Source organism: Cherax quadricarinatus, chromosome 96, assembly GCF_038502225.1.
Source record: "Cherax quadricarinatus isolate ZL_2023a chromosome 96, ASM3850222v1, whole genome shotgun sequence".
In the NCBI taxonomy this organism is placed as follows: Eukaryota; Metazoa; Arthropoda; class Malacostraca; order Decapoda; family Parastacidae; genus Cherax; species Cherax quadricarinatus.
This window is the reverse complement of record NC_091387.1, coordinates 3203089-3230588: the sequence shown is the minus strand read 5'-3', so window position 1 is coordinate 3230588 and position 27500 is coordinate 3203089. Positions and strand designations below refer to the sequence as shown.

At 46.2% G+C, this 27500-nt stretch overlaps 1 protein-coding gene across 5 annotated transcripts in view; it reads right to left on the bottom strand.

The window, feature by feature from the left end:
• The window catches only part of LOC128701743 (regulator of G-protein signaling 7), a 114470-nt gene that overhangs the window by 14505 nt on the left and 72465 nt on the right, over nucleotides 1-27500 (bottom strand). For all 5 annotated transcript variants that reach the window (XM_070105006.1, XM_070105005.1, XM_070105004.1 and 2 more), the window contains 7 exons: nucleotides 21822-21928; nucleotides 19737-19788; nucleotides 17952-18076; nucleotides 10639-10737; nucleotides 9999-10225; nucleotides 5762-5875; nucleotides 976-1101 (listed from right to left, as the gene is read on the bottom strand). In XM_070105006.1, coding sequence (XP_069961107.1) covers nucleotides 976-1101; nucleotides 5762-5875; nucleotides 9999-10225; nucleotides 10639-10737; nucleotides 17952-18076; nucleotides 19737-19788; nucleotides 21822-21928 — 850 coding nt within the window. The remainder of the gene's footprint in view (nucleotides 1-975; nucleotides 1102-5761; nucleotides 5876-9998; nucleotides 10226-10638; nucleotides 10738-17951; nucleotides 18077-19736; nucleotides 19789-21821; nucleotides 21929-27500) is intronic.

Below are 27500 nucleotides of genomic sequence, written 5' to 3'. Positions count from 1 at the left end.
ACCCGTAAACGGTCCAAACGTATATATACGTTTTTTCAACATTTTAAAGTATGTAAAAAAAGTAGATCTTCTTTTTGTTCTTTTACATTTGAAAATGTGTAAAAAAAACTTTGATCTACTTTTTTTGTTATATTTGAAAATAGTAAATAAAACGTAGATCTACTTTTGTAGCACTACACATGTGAACGTAGATCTACTTTTGTAGCACTACACATGTGAACGTAGATCTACTTTTGTAGCACTACACATGTGAACATAGATCTACTTTTGTAGCACTACACATGTGAACGTAGATCTACTTTTGTAGCACTACACATGTGAACGTAGATCTACTTTTGTAGCACTACACATGTGAACGTAGATCTGCCTGGACCGTTTACGGATTAAAACATTATAAAACAGGTTTAAAGCCAGTCGGCTACATGAGGGTCATTAAGTCAGCATAAAACCCATTAATAATTTCTAAAATATATATTAAAATAAATTCTCAGTGTATATGGACCAAGGGATATATACATTTTGCTGCGTATATTCTTAATTTAAGTGTATATTTGCCCAATAAGAATTTCCTAGCTTATACAGTGTTTCTAGAACATAAGAAGGAACACTGCAGCAGGCCTACTGACCCATGTGAAGCAGGTCCATGTCCCCCTCCTGGCTTAGAACAATGACCACCAGCAGTAACAACCTGGTTGATCAGACCCTGATCCACCATGAGACCTGGTCTCAGACCAGGCCGCGGGGACGTTGACCCCCGAAACCCTCTCCAGATAAACCTAGTCAGGTCATTCCCACTTAAAGGAATTAGCAAGGCACCAGACCTAATAGCCCAAGCTAGTCAGGTCCAACTCACACCCACTCATATATTTATCCAACTTATTATTAAAACTATTATTTTGGTGTGCATGCAGAAACATCAGGATCATCTGTATATCAAGACAGTTTAATAACAAAAATAGGCCTAAGAATACATACATTAGGTTTTCTCCGCTAAACTCTTTCTCGAGGAATTTGACAAACTGTTCTCGCCCCAGAGGATCTTTGAGGAGTTCTTGGACACTGAAGGCCCACCTCCTCACTCTCTTACTGGGAATTTCTTTCCTGGGGACAAATAGGACAGAATTAATTTTTTTTACACAGGGTTTGACAAGGTTAAGGATCCCTAGCTTTATTGACAAGCTATTTACAGGTTAAGGATCCCTAGCTTTATTGACAAGCTATTTACAGGTTAAGGATCCCTAGCTTTATTGACAAGCTATTTACAGGTTAAGGATTCCTAACTTTATTGACAAGCTATTTACAGGTTAAGGATTCCTAACTTTATTGACAAGCTATTTACAGGTTAAGGATCCCTAGCTTTATTGACAAGCTATTTACAGGTTAAGGATCCCTAGCTTTATTGACAAGCTATTTACAGGTTAAGGATTCCTAACTTTATTGACAAGCTATTTACAGGTTAAGGATTCCTAACTTTATTGACAAGCTATTTACAGGTTAAGGATTCCTAACTTTATTGACAAGCTATTTACAGGTTAAGGATCCCTAGCTTTATTGACAAGCTATTTACAGGTTAAGGATCCCTAGCTTTATTAACAAGCTATTTACAGGTTAAGGATTCCTAACTTTATTGACAAGCTATTTACAGGTTAAGGATTCCTAACTTTATTGACAAGCTATTTACAGGTTAAGGATCCCTAGCTTTATTGACAAGCTATTTACAGGTTAAGGATCCCTAGCTTTATTGACAAGCTATTTACAGGTTAAGGATCCCTAGCTTTATTAACAAGCTATTTACAGGTTAAGGATTCCTAACTTTATTGACAAGCTAAGAGCTGTTACCTACATCAGCTCATTTGAAAGCATTTTTATTGTTATGAGACATACAAGTTCGGAGCAGGATGAAGTTGGAGCCATCTGTGGGCCAGAATTTTCATTTATAACAAGGAATCATTTGAATTTGTTTTGGTTTCTTTCCCTGAGGAGAAATATGAGAATTAAGTCGTCCTTAATAGGGAATCATTTGTTGTGTTGATTCCTCAATGAAGGTTCCTTGATGCTGGTGAGGGGTCTTGATTTAAGGAACTGGAGTCCTCAATGATGGTTCCTTGGTGAGGGGCTCTTGATCTAGGAAACGTAGTCCTCAATGAAGGTTCCTTGATGCTGGTGAGGGGTTCTTGATCTAGGAACCAGAGTCCTCAATGAAGGTTCCTTGATGGTGGTGAGGGGGTCTTGATTTAAGGAACTGGAGTCCTCAATGAAGGTTCCTTGATGGTGATGGGCTCTTGATCTAGGAACCGGAGTCCTCAATGAAGGTTCCTTGATGGTGAGGGGCTCTTGATCTAGGAACCAGAGTCCTCAATGAAGGTTCCTTGATGGTGATGGGTTCTTGATCTAGGAACCAGAGTCCTCAATTAAGGTTCCTTGATGGTGAGGGGCTCTTGATCTAGGAACCAGAGTCCTCAATGAAGGTTCCTTGATGGTGATGGGCTCTTGATCTAGGAACTGGAGTCGTCAATGAAGGTTTCTTGATGGTGAGGGGCTCTTGATCTAGGAACCAGAGTCCTCAATGAAGGTTCCTTAATGGTGAGGGGCTTTTGATCTAGGAACCGGAGTCCTCAATGAAGGTTCCTTGATGGTGATGGGTTCTTGATCTAGGAACCAGAGTCCTCAATAAAGGTTCCTTGATGCTAGTGAGGGACTTGATCTAGGAACTGGAGTCCTCAATGAAGGTTACTTGATGGTGAGGGGCTCTTGATCTAAGAACCAGTCCTCAATAAAGGTTCCTTGATGCTAGTGAGGGACTTGATCTAGGAACTGGAGTCCTCAATGAAGGTTCCTTGATGCTAGTGAGGGGTTCTTGATCTAGGAACTGGAGCCATCAACGAAGGTTCCCTGATACTGGCAAGGGGCCCTTGAACTAAATAATAATACCTGCTCTCCAATTCCTTGGATCAAGCCAAAATACAGAAACAATTTTAAAAATACCATCTCTCGAGATTTTAGTCAAAGAATTAATACACAAAAAAATTACAGACTGGTTATAAATGACCATAATTTTTAAAGGGGTGGACCGGTAAGCCAGCGGAAGGCCTCAGTCAGATGACCAAAAGCTCCAAAGGCGGGTCATCATCTGAATAAGACCCGCGTCAGGAAACATTTGTCCTGTTTCCTGACGAACCTTACCTAACCTAACCTAACAAAAAAATTCGCATAAACAATAATGGTTATTAAAATTTTGTAAAAAGTGAGTTGGAATTTTTACTAATTTGCATTACATATAATGATAAGTGAATACAATGTAGTGTATTATAGATCATTAAAATATCGCACCATTAAAGCCTACTGTGGACAGCACTTTTCAAGGGGTAACTGTCCCTTCCAGTCCTTTTCTCCCCTCGCCTCTGATCCCCCCACTCCACCTAGCTGCTTATAGCCCCAGTACTATTTTCTGCCCCGCAGCGCTGTATGACCCTTGTCGGTTTAGCGCTTTCTTTAATTATAATAATAATCAAGGGGCAATTAACGCCTAAATACAAGAACGCGGCTCACAAGACTGCCGTTCCTACGAGCCCCCCTGGAGCGAGGAAGTTGGCAGACCAGAGGCCTAGCTTCTACCTACGAGCCCCCCTGGAATGGAGAAGATGGCAGACCAGAGGCCTAGCTTCTACCTACGAGCCCCCTGGGATGGAGAAGATGGCAGACCAGAGGCCTAGCTTCTACCTACGAGCCCCCCTGGGATGGAGAAGATGGCAGACCAGAGGCCTAGCTTCTACCTATGAGCCCCCCAGGGGTGGGGAAGATGGCAGACCAGAGGCCTAGCTTCTACCTACAAGCCCCCCTGGGATGGGGAAGATGGCAGACCAGAGGCCTAGCTCTTCCCTACGAGCCCCCCTCGGGCGGGGAAGATGGCAGACCAGAGGCCTAGCTTCTACCTACTAGCCCTGTGAGGGCGGGGAATGTGGTTAGGCCTGGGGACAGCTGGTTCCAGAAGATGAGGAGGTACTTGTACCTCCTCCCATGGCAGACATAGGTCCCAGACACTCCCAAGACAGGGAGCCAAGACCGGGTCACCATTTGGAAAAGACCCGGGCTGGAAGAATACCGGAGAATCAAGAAGAAGGATGACGAGCTTGATGGATTGATCATACAGACTCCAGGCTTGGAGGGACTGCTTACCCCACACTCCTCATCTTACACCCCTCTTTGCATTGGACTGAAGAATCCACTGGCTGGTGAAATGTTACGACATTAAAGATAGCCATGTGTTGCACAAGTGTCTTAACTCATCATTCTGTCGGATCTCTGAGGCATTTTTATCTACACAATGACGTAGGAGCACTGCAGCAGGCTTACTGGCCCATGCAAGGCAGGTCCAACTCACACTCATGTACTCGTCTAATCTCTTCCCAATATCCTTTCCAAATCTTGGTAAGATATTTCCAATACGTTATTTATCCCTTCTATCTGTCTTCCACAGGTACACCTCCATCAGTCATAGGTACATGTCAATCATAGGTACATGTCAATCATAGGTACATGCCAATCATAGGTACATGTCAATCACAGGTACATGTCAATCATAGTACATGCCAATCATAGGTACATGTCAATCACAGGTACATGTCAATCATAAGTACATGTCAATCATAGGTACATGTCAATCACAGGTACATGGCAATCATAGGTACATGTCAATCATAGGTACATGTCAATCATAGGTACATGTCAATCATAGGTACATGTCAATCATAGGTACATGTTAATCATAGGTACATGTCAATCATAGGTACACTTCAATCATAGGTACATGTCAATCATAGGTACACTTCAATCATAGGTACATGTCAATCACAAGTACATGTCAATCACAGGTATATGTCAATCATAGGTACATGTCAATCATGGGTACATGTCAATCATAGGTACATGTCAATCATAGGTACATGTCAATCATAGGTACATGTCAATCATAGGTACATGTCAATCATAGGTACATGTCAATCATAGGTACATGTCAATCATAGGTGCATGTCAATCATAGGTACATGTCAATCATAGGTACATGTCAATCATAGGTACATGTCAATCATAGGTACATGTCAATCATAGGTACATGTCAATCATAGGTACATGTCAATCATAGGTACATGTCAATCATAGGTACATGTCAATCATAGGTACATGTCAATCATAGGTGCATAGGTACACATCAATCATAGGTACATGTCAATCATAGGTACATGTCAATCATAGGTACATGTCAATCATAGGTACATGTCAATCATAGGTACATGTCAATCATAGGTACACTTGAATCATATCTCCTAATTCTATACTTTAGCACTTTCTTGTCTCATGGTCAAAGGAATTTGACGTACTGTCCCCATTTCTTGAATCAAACTTGATTACGTTCCCATCTCCGGATCCAGGTAAGTCACAACTTAACCTAAGTTAACCTAACCTAATTTTACCCAACCTAACCTAATGTGACCTTTTTTCCTGTGACTTTTCCTGGTCACCCCATCTCCGTATGAGCCTTAAGAGTGTAGCTCTTCCCCATAAATATATAATGGTTGTAACTATGACCTTAAAGGGGTGGACTGGTAAGCCAGCAGAAGGCCTCGGTCAGACGACCAAAGCCTCCAACTGTGGGTCATCATATACTACTAAGATCCGCATCAGGAAACACTTGTCTCACTTCCTGGCAAACCTTATCAACCAACCTATGATTATAAATCTGTGATAACCAGGAAAAACTTACGCCACTTTCTCTGCCTCCCAGAAATCAGGAGTGTCGGACACCCACGGGTTTATAGGATCTGTTGGAGTGATAAAAGGGTCGTATTCCTGATACTGTTCCCAGTAACTGATGAATCTGGAAGTAATTGAAAGTTATTACACATTAACATATAAAATGTGACCTCCCAATCCTCCTTTTTATGTATAATATGCCTCTAAGTGGCTAGTTTCCTCTTTTAGACTCACTGTTGAGATCCAGAGGGGAAACTGTGTACCTCAGTGTATATACACTGATGTGTATATTTCTCAGTGTATATACACTGGTAGTTTACATTAATCAGTATTTTAGGTATTAAAGTATTCTTGACTGGTGGTGTACAGGTGACCTGCAACCTTAATGACCCTGGTGTAGTAGATAGACTTTAAACCCCATTAACTAACCTTAATGACCCTCGTGCAGTAGATAGACTTTAAACCCCATTAACCAACCTTAATGACCCTGGTGTAATAGATAGACTTTAAACCCCATTAACCAACCTTAATGACCCTGGTGTAGTAGATAGACTTTAAACCCCATTAACCAACCTTAATGACCCTGGTGTAGTAGATAGACTTTAAACCCCATTAACCAACCTTAATGACTCTGGTGTAGTAGATAGACTTTAAACCCCATTAACCAACCTTAATGACCCTGGTGTAGTAGATAGACTTTAAACCCCATTAACCAACCTTAATGACCCTCGTGTAGTAGATAGACTTTAAACCCCATTAACCAACCTTAATGACCCTGGTGTAGTAGATAGACTTTAAACCCCATTAACCAACCTTAATGACCCTCGTGTAATAGATAGACTTTAAACCCCATTAACCAACCTTAATGACCCTGGTGTAGTAGATAGACTTTAAACCCCATTAACCAACCTTAATGACCCTGGTGTAGTAGATAGACTTTAAACCCCATTAACCAACCTTAATGACCCTGGTGTAGTAGATAGACTTTAAACCCCATTAACCAACCTTAATGACCCTGGTTTAGTAGATAGACTTTAAACCCCATTAACCAACCTTAATGACCCTCGTGTAATAGATAGACTTTAAACCCCATTAACCAACCTTAATGACCCTGGTGTAGTAGATAGACTTTAAACCCCATTAACCAACCTTAAAGACCCTGGTGTAGTAGATAGACTTTAAACCCCATTAACCAACCTTAATGACCCTGGTGTAGTAGATAGACTTTAAACCCCATTAACCAACCTTAATGACCCTCGTGTAATAGATAGACTTTAAACCCCATTAACCAACCTTAATGACCCTGGTGTAGTAGATAGACTTTAAACCCCATTAACCAACCTTAATGACCCTCGTGTAATAGATAGACTTTAAACCCCATTAACCAACCTTAATGACCCTGGTGTAGTAGATAGACTTTAAACCCCATTAACCAACCTTAATGACCCTGGTGTAGTAGATAGACTTTAAACCCCATTAACCAACCTTAATGACCCTGGTGTAGTAGATAGACTTTAAACCCCATTAACCAACCTTAATGACCCTCGTGTAATAGATAGACTTTAAACCCCATTAACCAACCTTAATGACCCTGGTGTAGTAGATAGACTTTAAACCCCATTAACCAACCTTAATGACCCTGGTGTAGTAGATAGACTTTAAACCCCATTAACCAACCTTAATGACCCTGGTGTAGTAGATAGACTTTAAACCCCATTAACCAACCTTAATGACCCTGGTGTAGTAGATAGACTTTAAACCCCATTAACCAACCTTAATGACCCTGGTGTAGTAGATAGACTTTAAACCCCATTAACCAACCTTAATGACCCTCGTGTAATAGATAGACTTTAAACCCCATTAACCAACCTTAATGACCCTGGTGTAGTAGATAGACTTTAAACCCCATTAACCAACCTTAATGACCCTGGTGTAGTAGATAGACTTTAAACCCCATTAACCAACCTTAATGACCCTGGTGTAGTAGATAGACTTTAAACCCCATTAACCAACCTTAATGACCCTGGTGTAGTAGATAGACTTTAAACCCCATTAACCAACCTTAATGACCCTGGTGTAGTAGATAGACTTTAACCCCCATTAACCAACCTTAATGACCCTGGTGTAGTAGATAGACTTTAAACCCCATTAACCAACCTTAATGACCCTCGTGTAATAGATAGACTTTAAACCCCATTAACCAACCTTAATGACCCTGGTGTAGTAGATAGACTTTAAACCCCATTAACCAACCTTAATGACCCTCGTGTAATAGATAGACTTTAAACCCCATTAACCAACCTTAATGACCCTGGTGTAGTAGATAGACTTTAAACCCCATTAACCAACCTTAATGACCCTCGTGTAGTAGACTTTAACCCCCATTATCCAATCAATTGACCGGATTTCAAGGGAGATTCTATTTTTAGTTATCCCACTTAATTACAGGGTGAGTACATAGTTCTCCCTCTGTTAATTACAGGGTGAGTACATAGTTCTCCCTCTGTTAATTACAGGGTGAGTACATAGTTCTTCCTCTGTTAATTACAGGGTGAGTACATAGTTCTTCCTCTGTTAATTACAGGGTGAGTACAAAGTTCTCCCTCTGTTAATTACAGGGAGAGTACATAGTTCTCCCTCTGTTAATTACAGGGTGAGTACATAGTTCTCCCTCTGTTAATTACAGGATGAGTACATAGTTCTTCCTCTGTTAATTACAGGGTGAGTACATAGTTCTCCCTCTGTTAATTACAGGGTGAGTACATAGTTCTCCCTCTGTTAATTACAGGATGAGTACATAGTTCTTCCTCTGTTAATTACAGGGTGAGTACATAGTTCTCCCTCTGTTAATTACAGGGTGAGTACATAGTTCTCCCTCTGTTAATTACAGGTTGAGTACATAGTTCTCCTTCTGTTAATTACAGGGCGAGTACATAGTTCTCCTTCTGTTAATTACAGGGTGAGTACATAGTTCTTCCTCTGTTAATTACAGGGCGAGTACATAGTTCTCCTTCTGTTAATTACAAGGTGAGTACATAGTTCTCCCTCTGTTAATTACAGGGTGAGTACATAGTTCTCCCTCTGTTAATTACAGGTTGAGTACATAGTTCTCCTTCTGTTAATTACAGGTTGAGTACACGTCAGTACCATCTGTACTCCTGAGTCTGTACCTTCAGTGTTTTCCTATCACCCTAAAATATATATTTTTTTCTAACAATAATTTACAAATTTAAAATAAATATTTCTATGATATAGACACTATTATTATTATTATTAAAGATTAGCCGGTATTCTCCCGGCCCGGGCCTTTTCCAAGTGGTGGCCCGGCCTTGGCTCCCTCTTTAGGGAGTGTCTGAGACCTAAGTCTCCCATGGGAGGAGGCACAAGTACCTCCTCATCTTTGGGACCAACTGTCCCCAGGCCTAGCCACAAGCTAGGCCTCTCTGGTCTGCCATCCCCGCCACAAGGGGGCTAATGGGAATGACAGTCTTATGAGCTAAAGGCTCGGGCTCGGGCACCTACCCTACCCTAGAAGGGCTGGGCATGGTATCGATGATATAGACACTAATTTTTTTTTGATAAATGTAAATTTTAGCAGAAATAAAAATGTAAATTCAACTCTGCTTTTTTTTACCTTTGCTCAAAAATTTATTTTTTCTAGACAACAATTTATAAATTTAAAATAAAATTGAAATTTGTATATTATAAACACTAATTTTCCCGATAAACTTGAATTATAACATAAATAAATGTAGCTTCAACTTTCCTGTTTTTAAATCTGCTCTTTTTTTTTTTTTTTTTTTTTTTTTTTTTTTTTATCAACACCATGCCTAACCCTTCTAGGGTAGGGTAGGTGCCTGAGCCCGAGCCTTTAGCTCATAAGACTGTCATTCCCATTAGCCCCCTTGGGGCGGGGATGGCAGACCAGAGAGGCCTAGCTTGTGGCTAGGCCTGGGGACAGTTGGTCCCAAAGATGAGGAGGTACTTGTGCCTCCTCCCATGGGAGACTTAGGTCTCAGACACTCCCTAAAGAGGGAGCCAAGGCCGGGCCACCACTTGGAAAAGGCCCGGGCCGGGAGAATACCGGCGAATCTTTAATAATAAAAAAAAATAAAATGTCCTTTTTTCCTAGCAAATCTTACCAACAATTTATAAATTTAAAACAAAACCAAAATTCGTATATTGTAGGCACTAATTTTTCCGATAAATCAAAATTTTAGCATAACTAAACTGTAGTTTCAACTCACGACTCGGCTGCTTTTGAGACCTTGAAGTTACAGCGGTCGACTCTTGTCTTCAGGACGTCTATGTCATGTTTCAGTGATTCAACAGGACTTGTAAGATCAGCTTCAGATACTGAGGGTGATATTCTCCCTCCAGCCACACCCAGGGCCAGATGTTTAATGGATTTGATGGGTTTATTCATGCGGCAGGCTTTCTTGATGTCGATTTCCGTTGTATTCACACAGCCAGGCTTGTCATTGGAAAATAATGGCCTATTATGTTATAATTTGGCTTTAAGGATAATATAATCGTTAAAATATTCTTGAATTATAATTATAGATGCTAAAATCAGTGCGGGTTACATAAATCTCTGTATATACACAGAAAGATGCATATCTATCAGTGAGATATATATATATATATATATATACACCCCCGGTTTACGATATTATTTCATTCCAGAAGTATGTTCAGGTGCCAGTACTGAACGAATTTGTTCCCATAAGGAATATTATGAATTAGATTAGTCCATTTCAGACCCCCAAACATACACGTACAAACGCACTTACATAAATACACTTACATAATTGGTCGCATTGGGAGGTGATCGTAAAGCGGGGGTCCACATATACACACAAAACACATACATTACAAAATACTAACCATGGGTCTGTGAACGTCCCAAAACGCACGTTCTTGTGAGTCAAGAACTTTACGTTCCAGCTTGTCCCGCTTTTTGTCCACTTTACTCTGTGCTTCCGCCTGTAGGGATACGAAATTCATGATAACTATTGAAAATCATTCTGTCTAGTTCCAAGTGCTGCAGCACAAGCTTTAATTAGGACTACGCTTATGTATAGAGCTGTATCAGGTCATACCAACCTGTCTACACAGTGAAACATGACCTGGCAAAGCTGTACAGTGAAAGTCTGCTTGATAAAGGTCACAGCAAAACATTATTTGATAAAGCTCTTCACAGCAGTAACAGCCTGGTTGATCACACCCTGATCCACCATGAAGCCTGGTCTCAGACCGGGCCGCGGGGGCGTTGACCCCCAAAACCCTCTCCAGGTATAGGGAAGCAAGACTTGATAAAGCTCCAAACAGAGCAAAACATTCAATAAAGCCCTTTACAACATAAAATGTCTCAATAAAAGCCTCTGCAACTTGTATTTCCTTTATTCTTGCCAACATTTCGACACGAAAGTGATACTTGTGTGTCTATACTGCTGCCGTGTCACGAAAACCAGTACACTAATATTTACAAAACACCACCATTCCTCCCATACCTTCCCCAACACCACCATTCCTCCCATACCTTCCCCAACACCACCATTCCTCCAACACCATTACCCCATACCTTCCCCAACACCACCATCCCTCCCATACCTTCCCCAACACCACCAACCCTCCAACACCATTACCCCATACCTTCCCCAACACCACCATCCATCCCACACCTTCCCCAACACCACCATCCCTCCCATACCTTCCCCAACACCACCATCCCTCCCATACCTTCCCCAACACCACCATCTATCCCACACCTTCCCCAACACCACCATCCATCCCACACCTTCCCCAACACCACCATCCCTCCCATACCTTCCCCAACACCACCATCCCTCCCATACCTTCCCCAACACCACCATCCCTCCCATACCATACCCATATACCTTCCCCAACACCCCCATCCCTCCCACACCATCCCCAACACCACCATCCCTCCCATACCTTCCCCAACACCACCATCCCTCCCATACCTTCCCCAACACCACCATCCCTCCCATACCTTCCCCAACACCACCATCCCTCCCATACCTTCCCCAACACCACCATCCCTCCCATACCTTCCCCAACACCACCAACCCTCCCATACCTTCCCCAACACCACCATCCCTCCCATACCTTCCCCAACACCACCATCCCTCCCATACCTTCCCCAACACCACCATCCCTCCCATACCTTCCCCAACACCACCATCCCTCCCATACCTTCCCCAACACCACCAACCCTCCCATACCTTCCCCAACACCACCATCCCTCCCATACCTTCCCCAACACCACCATCCCTCCCATACCTTCCCCAACACCACCATCCCTCCCATACCTTCCCCAACACCACCATCCCTCCCATACCTTCCCCAACACCACCATCCCTCCCATACCTTCCCCAACACCACCAACCCTCCCATACCTTCCCCAACACCACCATCCCTCCCATACCTTCCCCAACACCACCATCCCTCCCATACCTTCCCCAACACCACCATCCCTCCCATACCTTCCCCAACACCACCATCCCTCCCATACCTTCCCCAACACCACCATCCCTCCCATACCTTCCCCAACACCACCATCCCTCCCATACCTTCCCCAACACCACCAACCCTCCCATACCTTCCCCAACACCACCATCCCTCCCATACCTTCCCCAACACCACCATCCCTCCCATACCTTCCCCAACACCACCATCCCTCCCATACCTTCCCCAACACCACCATCCCTCCCATACCTTCCCCAACACCACCATCCCTCCCATACCTTCCCCAACACCACCATCCCTCCCATACCTTCCCCAACACCACCAACCCTCCCATACCTTCCCCAACACCACCATCCCTCCCATACCTTCCCCAACACCACCATCCCTCCCATACCTTCCCCAACACCACCATCCCTCCCATACCTTCCCCAACACCACCATCCCTCCCATACCTTCCCCAACACCACCATCCCTCCCATACCTTCCCCAGCACCACCATCCCTCCCATACCTTCCCTAACACCACCATCCCTCCCATACCTTCCCCAGCACCACCATCCCTCCCATACCTTCCCCAACACCACCATCCCTCCCATACCTTCCCCAGCACCACCATCCCTCCCATACCTTCCCCAACACCACCATCCCTCCCATACCTTCCCCAACACCACCATCCCTCCCATACCTTCCCCAACACCACCATCCCTCCCATACCTTCCCCAGCACCACCATCCCTCCCATACCTTCCCCAACACCACCAACCCTCCCATACCTTCCCCAACACCACCATCCCTCCCATACCTTCCCCAACACCACCATCCCTCCCATACCTTCCCCAACACCACCATCCCTCCCATACCTTCCCCAACACCACCATCCCTCCCATACCTTCCCCAGCACCACCATCCCTCCCATACCTTCCCCAACACCACCAACCCTCCCATACCTTCCCCAACACCACCATCCCTCCCATACCTTCCCCAGCACCACCATCCCTCCCATACCTTCCCTAACACCACCATCCCTCCCATACCTTCCCCAGCACCACCATCCCTCCCATACCTTCCCCAACACCACCAACCCTCCCATACCTTCCCCAACACCACCATCCCTCCCATACCTTCCCCAACACCACCATCCCTCCCATACCTTCCCCAGCACCACCATCCCTCCCATACCTTCCCTAACACCACCATCCCTCCCATACCTTCCCCAGCACCACCATCCCTCCCATACCTTCCCCAACACCACCATCCCTCCCATACCTTCCCCAACACCACCATCCCTCCCATACCTTCCCCAACACCACCATCCCTCCCATACCTTCCCCAGCACCACCATCCCTCCCATACCTTCCCCAACACCACCATCCCTCCCATACCTTCCCCAACACCACCATCCCTCCCATACCTTCCCCAACACCACCATCCCTCCCATACCTTCCCCAACACCACCATCCCTCCCATACCTTCCCCAACACCACCATCCCTCCCATACCTTCCCCAGCACCACCATCCCTCCCATACCTTCCCCAACACCACCATCCCTCCCATACCTTCCCCAACACCACCATCCCTCCCATACCTTCCCCAACACCACCATCCCTCCCATACCTTCCCCAACACCACCATCCCTCCCATACCTTCCCCAACACCACCATCCCTCCCATACCTTCCCCAGCACCACCATCCCTCCCATACCTTCCCCAACACCACCATCCCTCCCATACCTTCCCCAACACCACCATCCCTCCCATACCTTCCCCAACACCACCATCCCTCCCATACCTTCCCCAGCACCACCATCCCTCCCATACCTTCCCCAACACCACCATCCCTCCCATACCTTCCCCAACACCACCATCCCTCCCATACCTTCCCCAACACCACCATCCCTCCCATACCTTCCCCAACACCACCATCCCTCCCATACCGTCCCCAACACCACCATCCCTCCCATACCTTCCCCAGCACCACCATCCCTCCCATACCTTCCCCAACACCACCATCCCTCCCATACCTTCCCCAACACCACCATCCCTCCCATACCTTCCCCAACACCACCATCCCTCCCATACCTTCCCCAACACCACCATCCCTCCCATACCTTCCCCAACACCACCATCCCTCCCCCTTCCCCAACACCACCATCCCTCCCATACCCCCAACACCACCATCCCTCCCATACCTCCCCAACACCACCATCCCTCCCATACCTTCCCCAACACCACCATCCCTCCCATACCTTCCCCAACACCACCATCCCTCCCATACCTTCCCCAACACCACCATCCCTCCCATACCTTCCCCAACACCACCATCCCTCCCATACCTTCCCCAACACCACCATCCCTCCCATACCTTCCCCAACACCACCATCCCTCCCATACCTTCCCCAACACCACCATCCCTCCCATACCTTCCCCAGCACCACCATCCCTCCCATACCTTCCCCAACACCACCATCCCTCCCATACCTTCCCCAACACCACCATCCCTCCCATACCTTCCCCAGCACCACCATCCCTCCCATACCTTCCCCAACACCACCATCCCTCCCATACCTTCCCCAACACCACCATCCCTCCCATACCTTCCCCAACACCACCATCCCTCCCATACCTTCCCCAACACCACCATCCCTCCCATACCTTCCCCAGCACCACCATCCCTCCCATACCTTCCCCAACACCACCATCCCTCCCATCCCTTCCCCAACACACCACCATCCCTCCCATACCTTCCCCAACACCACCATCCCTCCCATACATTCCCCAACACCACCATCCCTCCCATACCTTCCCCAACACCACCATCCCTCCCATACCTTCCCCAACACCACCATCCCTCCCATACCTTCCCCAGCACCACCATCCCTCCCATACCTTCCCCAACACCACCATCCCTCCCATACCTTCCCCAGCACCACCATCCCTCCCATACCTTCCCCAACACCACCATCCCTCCCATACCTTCCCCAACACCACCATCCCTCCCATACCTTCCCCAACACCACCATCCCTCCCATACCTTCCCCAACACCACCATCCCTCCCATACCTTCCCCAACACCACCATCCCTCCCATACCTTCCCCAACACCACCATCCCTCCCATACCTTCCCCAACACCACCATCCCTCCCATACCTTCCCCAACACCACCATCCCTCCCATACCTTCCCCAACACCACCATCCCTCCCATACCTTCCCCAACACCACCATCCCTCCCATACCTTCCCCAACACCACCATCCCTCCCATACCTTCCCCAACACCACCATCCCTCCCATACCTTCCCCAGCACCACCATCCCTCCCATACCTTCCCCAACACCACCATCCCTCCCATACCTTCCCCAACACCACCATCCCTCCCATACCTTCCCCAACACCACCATCCCTCCCAAACCATCCCCAACACCACCATCCCTCCCACACCATCCCCGACACCCCCAGCCCTCCCCCCATACCTTCCCCAACACCACCAGCCCTCCCATACCTTCCCCAACACCACCATCCCTCCCATACCTTCCCCAACACCACCATCCCTCCCATACCTTCCCCAACACCACCATCCCTCCCATACCTTCCCCAACACCACCATCCCTCCCATACCTTCCCCAACACCACCATCCATCCCATACCATACCAAACACCACCATCCCCCCAACACCACCATCCCTCCCATACCTTCCCCAACACCACCATCCCTCCCATACCTTCCCCAACCACCATCCCTCCCATACCCATCCTTCCCCAACACCACCATCCCTCCCATACCTTCCCCCACACCACCATCCCTCCCATACCTTCCCCAACACCACCATCCCTCCCATACCTTCCCCAGCACCACCATCCCTCCCATACCTTCCCCAACACCACCATCCCTCCCATACCTTCCCCAACACCACCATCCCTCCCATACCTTCCCCAACACCACCATCCCTCCCATACCTTCCCCAACACCACCATCCCTCCCATACCTTCCCCAACACCACCATCCCTCCCATACCTTCCCCAACACCACCATCCCTCCCATACCTTCCCCAACACCACCATCCCTCCCATACCTTCCCCAACACCACCATCCCTCCCATACCTTCCCCAACACCACCATCCCTCCCATACCTTCCCCAACCACCATCCATACCTTCCCCAACACCACCATCCCATACCTTCCCCAACACCACCATCCCTCCCATACCTTCCCCAACACCACCATCCCTCCCATACCTTCCCCAACACCACCATCCCTCCCATACCTTCCCCAACACCACCATCCCTCCCATACCTTCCCCAACACCACCATCCCTCCCATACCTTCCCCAACACCACCATCCCTCCCATACCTTCCCCAGCACCACCATCCCTCCCATACCTTCCCCAACACCACCATCCCTCCCATACCTTCCCCAACACCACCATCCCTCCCATACCTTCCCCAACACCACCATCCCTCCCATACCTTCCCCAACACCACCATCCCTCCCATACCTTCCCCAACACCACCATCCCTCCCATACCTTCCCCAACACCACCATCCCTCCCATACCTTCCCCAACACCACCATCCCTCCCATACCTTCCCCAACACCACCATCCCTCCCATACCTTCCCCAACACCACCATCCCTCCCATACCTTCCCCAACACCACCATCCCTCCCATACCTTCCCCATCACCACCATCCCTCCCATACCTTCCCCAACACCACCATCCCTCCCATACCTTCCCCAACACCACCATCCCTCCCATACCTTCCCCAACACCACCATCCCTCCCATACCTTCCCCAACACCACCAACCCTCCCATACCTTCCCCAACACCACCATCCCTCCCATACCTTCCCCAACACCACCATCCCTCCCATACCTTCCCCAACACCACCATCCCTCCCATACCTTCCCCAACACCACCATCCCTCCCATACCTTCCCCAACACCACCATCCCTCCCATACCTTCCCCAACACCACCATCCCTCCCATACCTTCCCCAACACCACCATCCCTCCCATACCTTCCCCAACACCACCATCCCTCCCATACCTTCCCCAACACCACCATCCCTCCCATACCTTCCCCAACACCACCATCCCTCCCATACCTTCCCCAACACCACCATCCCTCCCATACCTTCCCCAACACCACCATCCCTCCCATACCTTCCCCAACACCACCATCCCTCCCATACCTTCCCCAACACCACCATCCCTCCCATACCTTCCCCAACACCACCATCCCTCCCATACCTTCCCCAACACCACCAACCCTCCCATACCTTCCCCAACACCACCATCCCTCCCATACCTTCCCCAGCACCACCATCCCTCCCATACCTTCCCCAACACCACCATCCCTCCCATACCTTCCCCAACACCACCATCCCTCCCATACCTTCCCCAACACCACCATCCCTCCCATACCTTCCCCAACACCACCATCCCTCCCATACCTTCCCCAACACCACCATCCCTCCCATACCTTCCCCAACACCACCATCCCTCCCATACCTTCCCCAACACCACCAACCCTCCCATACCTTCCCCAACACCACCATCCCTCCCATACCTTCCCCAGCACCACCATCCCTCCCATACCTTCCCCAACACCACCATCCCTCCCATACCTTCCCCAACACCACCATCCCTCCCATACCTTCCCCAACACCACCATCCCTCCCATACCTTCCCCAACACCATCCACCACTACTTACCTGCATAAATATAAACTCCCACTTCCTACTAAACATTTTCTGTAATCTGGCCAGGTTTTCAGCCTCGTAATCCGCCAGTTCAAGCCTGGCTTTGTTCTGCATGGTTCTTTTGCACAGGTACACAGCTGTTGAAGAGAGAGAAAGGTCACAAAGGTACACGTTAGATCCATATAAAGGTCACAAAGGTACACGTTAGATCCATAGAAAGGTCACAAAGGTACACGTTAGATCCATAGAAAGGTCACAAAGGTACACGTTAGATCCATAGAAAGGTCACAAAGGTACACGTTAGATCCATAGAAAGGTCACAAAGGTACACGTTAGATCCATATAAAGGTCACAAAGGTACACGTTAGATCCATAGAAAGGTCACAAAGGTACACGTTAGATCCATAGAAAGGTCACAAAGGTACACGTTAGATCCATAGAAAGGTCACAAAGGTACACGTTAGATCCATAGAAAGGTCACAAAGGTACACGTTAGATCCATATAAAGGTCACACAGGTACACATTAGATCCATAGAAAGGTCACAAAGGTACACATTAGATCCATAGAAAGGTCACAAAGGTACACGTTAGATCCATATAAAGGTCACAAAGGTACACGTTAGATCCATATAAAGGTCACAAAGGTAGACGTTAGATCCATAGAAAGGTCACAAAGGTACACGTTAGATCCATATAAAGGTCACAAAGGTACACGTTAGATCCATAGAAAGGTCACAAAGGTACACGTTAGATCCATAGAAAGGTCACAAAGGTACACGTTAGATCCACAGAAAGGTCACAAAGGTACACATTAGATCCATGGAAAGGTCACAAATTTACACGTTAGACCCACAAAAAGGTCACAAAGATACATCTTAGAGCCACACTTATGGATTAGAACAATCATAATGATACATCCACTTTATTAAAAGGTCAATTTAACATAATATTTCACTTTGGTGAGGGGCTTTTAACGACGTTTCGTTACGTTATAGACCATTATTTCGGTCCGAAATATTTCTTAAAGTTACCCCTTCAGAGGGTCCACTATTTGTTTATTATTCCAGCCACGACACTGTGACTTTAATTCCCTTTAAGATAATGTTATATTGGACATGAAACACAATATGTACAAGCATTTCGCCTTATGTGGAGCAATATCACGTCACTTTTCGAGTCAAATTTAGCTGTGTAGTGTTTCAAGTCGTGTTTCGCTCTTTGTATATTGGGTTTAAGTCATGTTTGTCACTGGAGAGTTTTGTCAAGTAAGGTTTCACTCTATGTATATCAAGGAATGTTCGCCTCCCTGTGTAGGATTTTATCATGTTAATGTTAAAGATAGCATGCAGTTATTAAGGCCTGGTCACGGACCTGGCCGCGGGAGCGTTGACCTGCAGAACCCTCTCCAGGTATCTCCAGGTATACTGTGGGACTTGACCTTCCAGGAGTGCATGACTTAATAAATCCTTCCACAGAGCGAAACATCACCTGATATAGTTTTACATAGGGTGAAACATAACTTGATAAAGCTCTACAGAGTGAAATGTGGCAGGATAAAGCTCTAGAGAGCGAAATGTGGCAGGATAAAGCTCGACACATGATATATGACGTGATATACGTCTGCACAGTGAAATGTGACATGGTAGAAATGGCCTGATAACGCTCTACAAGAGTGAAATATGATTTAAAAAAGCTCTATATAGAGTCATTGCTCCAAGGAAAGGTTGTTCTTCCTGTGTCATTCCCCACAACTGACCAATACACTCGTACAGAGAAAATTGTGAATTAGTACGTACCATAGTCAGAATTTTCAGGCTCCCAGCAGTTCGAAGGCCAGAAATATGGTGTCTGGAGGGACAGATTTGAGACATTATTGAAAATACTGAGAGGCCTATCTCATTTGACATTATTTGAGAAGCCATATCTTATTTGACATTGATTAAGAGGCCTAAGACTTTTAAGGTATTGAGAAACCTAACTCGTATAGCATTATTGAAAATACTGAGAGGCCTATCTCATTTGACATTGATTAAGAGGCCTAAGACTTTTAGGGTATTGAGAAACCTAACCTGTATAACATTATTGAAAATGCTGGGAGGCCTATCTCATTTGACATTATTTGAGAAGCCAGCTTCCTATAACATTATTTAGGGTTTTGATGGTATAAAAAATATTGAGAAGGCTAGTCTTGTAACCACTAAATTCAATGAACTTTTCAGCCCTTAAAATTAATTCAAAATGGATCTGTAAAGAATGATATAATTGGGTTTAAAGTTTATGGACCACTTAAGGCATTAGTCTATCGGCATACGACACTTATCAAGGCTACATAATTGGTTAATGAAGCTTAAAGTCTATCAGAATAAGATGGATGTTAAGGCTACATAAATATATTAGCCAGGATAGAGCCCTGACACGGGTCTTAGGACGACCCTCTCTAAAACTGAAATTTTTGTACTATCTACTAATGAAAGTCATCAAAATTTGTGGCAACTATGTACCTTATGGGAAAGTATTATCATTATGATGATTTTATTATTATTACTATTAGACAAGGAGTCATAAGAATGGAGAAAACTGCATAGGCCTACTGGCCCATACTAGGCAAGTCCAATTCCACTCATGTGCCTGTCTAACCTGTATACAAAGGTTCCCCAAGTTTTTACATCAATGACGCTAGCTGATAGTTCCGTTCATTTACAATTCTATTGCTGAGCTTCTCCAGTCATTGGCAAATTTATTTACAGTATTTCTCGATTTGTTCCCTCATCTATGTCGTTTATGTAGACTGCGAACAACCAAGGTCCCAACACTGACCCCTGTGGAACACCACTCTTAACAGGTCTCTATTTCGTTATCTCCCATCACTGCCGACTGATACCTATCATTCAGCCATGCCTCGACCCAGGAGATAATTTCTCCTCCTATTCCATGTACCACTAATGATCATGGACCGGGCCGAGGGGGCGCTGACCCTTGGAATACCCTCCAGGTATACTCGATATATTCCTCAGGATAACGTCCTGTATGGAAGTCCATATACATAATATATTCTGCAATAAGATCACAGTAAACAGGTGATTTCAGAATATGCAAAACAACCACTCTGAAAGAATAGAGAAATTCCAAGCGCTTTCGTGACTACTCACATTATCAAGGAACTATGAAAGTGAAGCATCCAAGGAAGGTATATAAGGGGTCTGGCCAACACCTCAGATCCGTTGTGGGATCTGATAGTGAGGTGTTGACCTTGCTCACAACAGGATTTGTTCGTTTGCAGTCAATTTTCCTCATTTAACCCTTTTACTTTCATTGTTCCTTGATAATGTGAGTACTCACGAAAGCGCTTGGAATTTCTCTATTCTTTCAGAGTGGTTGTTTTGCATAATATATTCTGTATCTTGATCTACCGCCGCCTCGAATACTTTGGTTGAAAAAGGTTTGTAAATTCGTAAGGTACGAATTGTAAAACCGTCCTGAGATTAGGTGACTAAATTAAATCTTTCGAGGTGACTTCCAATTGCATCAGTAATTACAGAGTCTGTCAACTTTCCCATAACCGAGGTTGGGCTAATTCTTCTATAATTCGAAACTAAGGATATCACCTAATATAGTTTAAGTATGTCACTGTACGTTACCTAATACTGTCACAGCTAAACGGGTTGTTAAACAGACCTGTAACCAGGACCTGTCAAGTATGGCCCGGTAAGCCTGCTGCAGTGAACCTACTTTCCTATGTCCTTATACAGCAACGGGAGAACATTAGCACTACGTTTCACTTACTTAAAAAAGCCTCATCTAGGCGAAACGTCGCAATAATAAAACTCTATTGCTGTATGTATCTCTTTGTAACCCTTGTACTAAGAACCTCGTCTCCTCACCTGGAATCTGTAGAAGGTGGAGTCGTTCTTGACGGTGAGGACGTGGTCGTCAATGGGAAAGAAATAGCCATGAGCCGACACCAAGTGAGCCAGATGTAACGCCTCCACTGTAGGACAAACACTCTCTTAAAAACTCATCCAACTTAATAATAAAAATAATATTAATATATGCGTGAGGTAATGGGAAGAATGACAGAGGGTAAAGCAGCTGGGACATATGGGATTATGACACCTGCTGTCTAGTGTTCACCCATCAGTAAACTGGGTACCTGGGTGTTAGTGGACTGGTGTGGGTGGCATCCTGGGTGTTAGTGGACTTATGTGGGTGGCATCCTGGGTGTTAGTGGACTGGTGTGGGTAACATCCTGGGTGTTAGTGGACTGGTGTGGGTGGCATCCTGGGTGTTAGTGGACTGGTGTGGGTCGCATCCTGGGTGGTAGTGGACTGGTGTGGGTTGCAATCTGGGTGTTAGTGGACTGGTGTGGGTCACATCCTGGATGTTAATGGACTGGTGTGGTCGCATCCTGGGTGTTAGTGGACTGGTGTGGGTCAAATCCTAGGTGTTAGTGGACTGGTGTGGGTCACATCCTGGGTGTTAATGGACTGGTGTGGTCGCATCCTGGGTGTTAGTGGACTGGTGTGGGTGGCATCCTGGGTGTTAGTGGACTGGTGTTTACCTGGAGTTTACCTGGAGAAAGTTCCGGGGGTCAACGCCCCCGCAGCCCGGTCTGTGACCAGGCCTCCTGGTGTGGGTGGCATCCTGGGACAAAACTGACCTAATTTGCGGGAAATGCTCAGCATAACAAGGGACTTTCTATATAGTAGTATGTCATTGATGTCAGCTATGATCTGTATACCTTGTACATGTACTTGTATACCTTGTACATGTACTTGTATACCTTGTACATGTACTTGTATACCTTGTACATGTACTTGTATACCTTGTACATGTACTTGTATACCTTGTACATGTACTTGTATACCTTGTACATGTACTTGTATACCTTGTACATGTACTGGTATACCTTGTACATGTACTTGTATACCTTGTACATGTACTGGTAGTAATTACCTGGAGTTTACCTGGAGAGAGTTTCGGGGGTCAACGCCCCCGCGGCCCGGTCTGTGACCAGGCCCCCTGGTGGATCAGCGCCTGATCAACCAGGCTGTTGCTGCTGGCTGCACGCAAACCAACGTACGAGCCACAGCCCGGCTGATCAGGAACTGACTTTAGGTGCTTGTCCAGTGCCAGCTTGAAGACTGCCAGGGGTCTGTTGGTAATCCCCCTTATGTGTGCTGGGAGGCAGTTGAACAGTCTCGGACCCCTGACACTTATTGTATGGTCTCTTAACGTGCTAGTGACACCCCTGCTTTTCATTGGGGGGATGGTGCATCGTCTGCCAAGTGGAACAGAGCTTTTCACCGTAGCTGCCTCGGACTTTACTCTGTTGACGACTACTCTCTGTGTTCTGTTAGTGAGGAAATTATAGATCCATCGACCGACTTTTCCTGTTATTCCTTTAGCACGCATTTTGTGCGCTATTACGCCATGGTCACACTTGTCGAAGGCTTTTGCAAAGTCTGTATATATTACATCTGCATTCTTTTTGTCTTCTAGTGCATTTAGGACCTTGTCGTAGTGATCCAATAGTTGAGACAGACAGGAGCGACCTGTTCTAAACCCATGTTGCCCTGGGTTGTGTAACTGATGGGTTTCTAGATGGGTGGTGATCTTGCTTCTTAGGACCCTTTCAAAGATTTTTATGATATGGGATGTTAGTGCTATTGGTCTGTAGTTCTTTGCTGTTGCTTTACTGCCCCCTTTGTGGAGTGGGGCTATATCTGTTGTTTTTAGTAACTGAGGGACGACCCCCGTGTCCATGCTCCCTCTCCATAGGATGAAAAAGGCTCGTGATAGGGGCTTCTTGGAGTTCTTGATGAACACAGAGTTCCATGAGTCTGGCCCTGGGGCAGAGTGCATGGGCATGTCATTTATCGCCTGTTCGAAGTCATTTGGCGTCAGGATAACATCGGATAGGCTTGTGTTTATCAAATTTTGTGGCTCTCTCATAAAAAATTCATTTTGATCTTCGACTCTCAGTCTGGTTAGCGGCTTGCTAAAAACTGAGTCATATTGGGACTTGAGTAGCTCACTCATTTCCTTGCTGTCATCTGTGTAGGACCCATCTTGTTTAAGTAGGGGCCCAATACTGGACGTTGTTCTCGATTTTGATTTGGCATAGGAGAAGAAATACTTTGGGTTTCTTTCGATTTCATTTATGGCTTTTAGTTCTTCCCGCGATTCCTGACTCCTAAAGGATTCTTTTAGCTTAAGTTCGATGCTTGCTATTTCTCTGACCAGTGTCTCCCTACGCATTTCAGATATATTGACCTCTTTTAGCCGCTCTGTTATTCTTTTCCGTCGCCTGTAAAGGGAGCGCTTGTCTCTTTCTATTTTACATCTACTCCTCCTTTTTCTTAGAGGAATAAGCCTTGTGCATACATCGAGTGCCACCAAGTTAATCTGTTCTAGGCATAAGTTGGGGTCTGTGTTGCTTAGTATATCTTCCCAGCTTGTATCGGTTAGGACTTGGTTTACTTGGTCCCACTTTATGTTTTTGTTATTGAAGTTGAATTTGGTGAATGCTCCCTCATGACTAGTCTCATTTTGTCGGTCTGGGGCTCCACGCATACATGTCTGAACCTCAATAATGTTGTGATCTGAGTATATTGTTTTTGATATGGTGACATTTCTTATCAGATCATCATTGTTAGTGAAGATGAGGTCTAGTGTATTCTCCAGTCTAGTAGGCTCTATTATTTGCTGGTTTAAATTGAATTTTGTGCAGAGATTTAAAAGCTCGTGTGAGTGTGAGTTTTCATCAGAGCTGCCTCCTGGTGTTATTACTGCAACAATATTATTTGCTATATTCCTCCATTTTAGGTGCCTTAAGTTGAAATCCCCCAGGAGCAAGATGTTGGGTGCAGGAGCTGGAAGGTTTTCCAGACAGTGGTCAATTTTTAACAACTGTTCCTGGAATTGCTGGGATGTTGCATCCGGAGGCTTGTAGACTACCACAATGACTAGGTTTTGGTTCTCGACCTTTACTGCTAAAACTTCCACTACATCATTTGAGGCATTAAGCAGTTCTGTGCAAACAAGTGACTCTGCAATGTACAGGCCAACCCCCCCCCCCCCCTTTTGCCTGTTCACTCTGTCACATCTGTATAGGTTGTAACCTGGGATCCATATTTCGTTGTCCAAGTGATCCTTTATGTAGGTCTCAGTGAAAGCCGCGAACATTGCCTTTGCCTCTGCAAGCAGTCCACGGATGAAAGGTATTTTGTTGTTTGTTGCTGGCTTTAGACCCTGTATATTTGCAAAGAAGAATGTTATCGGACTGGTGGTATTGTTGGTACTGGGGGGGGATTTTTTTCCGGCATTAGTATCTGTATCTGTTGGTTTGGAGTGGAGGCCATCGACTGTGGTTCCACTCCAGGAATGACTGGATTTGGTGTACGATTTCTGCCATTTCCTGCCAGTTTTTTTTCCTTCCTGGCACTAAAAAACCTCTCCCTCTTGAGTGGCTGTGGCTACCCAGGTTTTCCCATGGCCTGGATGTTTTGTATCTTTTTGTCCCCTTTAGGTTGTATGCCTGGCAATTTAAGTTATAGCACAGTCTTTCCTGTAGTGAAGAGGTACACATTTCAGGGTGAAAAAGCTTACAGGAAGGGAGTTTGCATTTTCCTGTTGTCATATGGGCATGGCATTTTCTAGGGTGGTCATAGTTGCATGTCCCATCTGTTTTTCCAGATTTCCCATGCCAGCAGATACCAAGTGCATAGTATGTGCACAGGCTTGGTTTCCGCTTGCCTTGGGTTTCTGTGACTGTATTCCCTGTTGGTGCATGATTCCCTGTCTTACTTCTATCATCCCTAGCACCAACAATGGAGCTCCCACCAGTTGTTTTTGGTAATTTATCCTCACTATTGCTATTGGAGTCCTCTTGTTTGCTATTTCCTGCGGTATTTCTAGTTTGCAATATTGGTTTTATCTTATCTTTGACTACACTTGTTTCCCTACTATGGCTCCTGTCCCCTATGAGGTCATTTATATGTATTCCTTCCTGCGTATAATTCCCGACTACCTGGACAAAATCTCCAGCTTCACCATTACTGTCTCCCAGGACAGCATCTCCAGCTTCACAATTACTGTCTCCCAGGACAGCACCTCCAGCTTCACCATTACTGTCTCCCAGGACAGCACCTCCAGCTTCACCATTACTGTCTCCCAGGACAGCATCTCCAGCTTCACCATTACTGTCTCCCAGGACAGCATCTCTTGCTTCACCATTACTGTCTCCCAGGACAGCATCTCCAGCTTCACCATTACTGTCTCCCAGGACAGTATCTCCAGCTTCACCATTACTGTCTCCCAGGACAGCATCTCCAGCTTCACCATTACTGTCTCCCAGGACAGTATCTCCAGCTTCACCATTACTGTCTCCCAGGACAGTATCTCCAGCTTCACCATTACTGTCTCCCAGGACAGCACCTCCAGCTTCACCATTACTGTCTCCCAGGACAGCACCTCCAGCTTCACCATTACTGTCTCCCAGGACAGCACCTCCAGCTTCACCATTACTGTCTCCCAGGACAGCACCTCCAGCTTCACCATTACTGTCTCCCAGGACAGCACCTCCAGCTTCACCATTACTGTCTCCCAGGACAGTATCTCCAGCTTCACCATTACTGTCTCCCAGGACAGTATCTCCAGCTTCACCATTACTGTCTCCCAGGACAGCACCTCCAGCTTCACCATTACTGTCTCCCAGGACAGCACCTCCCGCTTCACCATTACTGTCTCCCAGGACAGCATCTCCAGCTTCACCATTACTGTCTCCCAGGACAGCATCTCCAGCTTCACCATTACTGTCTCCCAGGACAGCACCTCCAGCTTCACCATTACTGTCTCCCAGGACAGCACCTCCAGCTTCACCATTACTGTCTCCCAGGACAGTATCTCTAGCTTCACCATTACTGTCTCCCAGGACAGCACCTCCAGCTTCACCATTACTGTCTCCCAGGACAGCACCTCCAGCTTCACCATTACTGTCTCCCAGGACAGCACCTCCAGCTTCACCATTACTGTCTCCCAGGACAGCACCTCCAGCTTCACCATTACTGTCTCCCAGGACAGCACCTCCAGCTTCACCATTACTGTCTCCCAGGACAGCACCTCCAGCTTCACCATTACTGTCTCCCAGGACAGCACCTCCAGCTTCACCATTACTGTCTCCCAGGACAGCACCTCCAGCTTCACCATTACTGTCTCCCAGGACAGCACTATCAGCCCCCCATTTACTGACTACCAGGACATCACCTCCAGCCTTACAGTTTCTGACTACATGGCCAGTGTCAAGGGCAGTACCATTCAGCCCAGACTTTTTATGTTCCCATCTGTTGTAGAAAGCTTCCAGGTTTTCTATGAAAGCAGCTTTGATGTTATCCTCTTTTAATACCCTTGTGATTTTAGTCCATAAATTTATCTCATTTGGGCATACCCAGAAACACTTCTCTGTTTTAATACTGCTTGTAGCTAGTTCTTGGATATCTGCACAAGGGGCGTGACACCAATTTCCACAAAAATGACAATTTATCCATGTGGAAGCCCGTTTG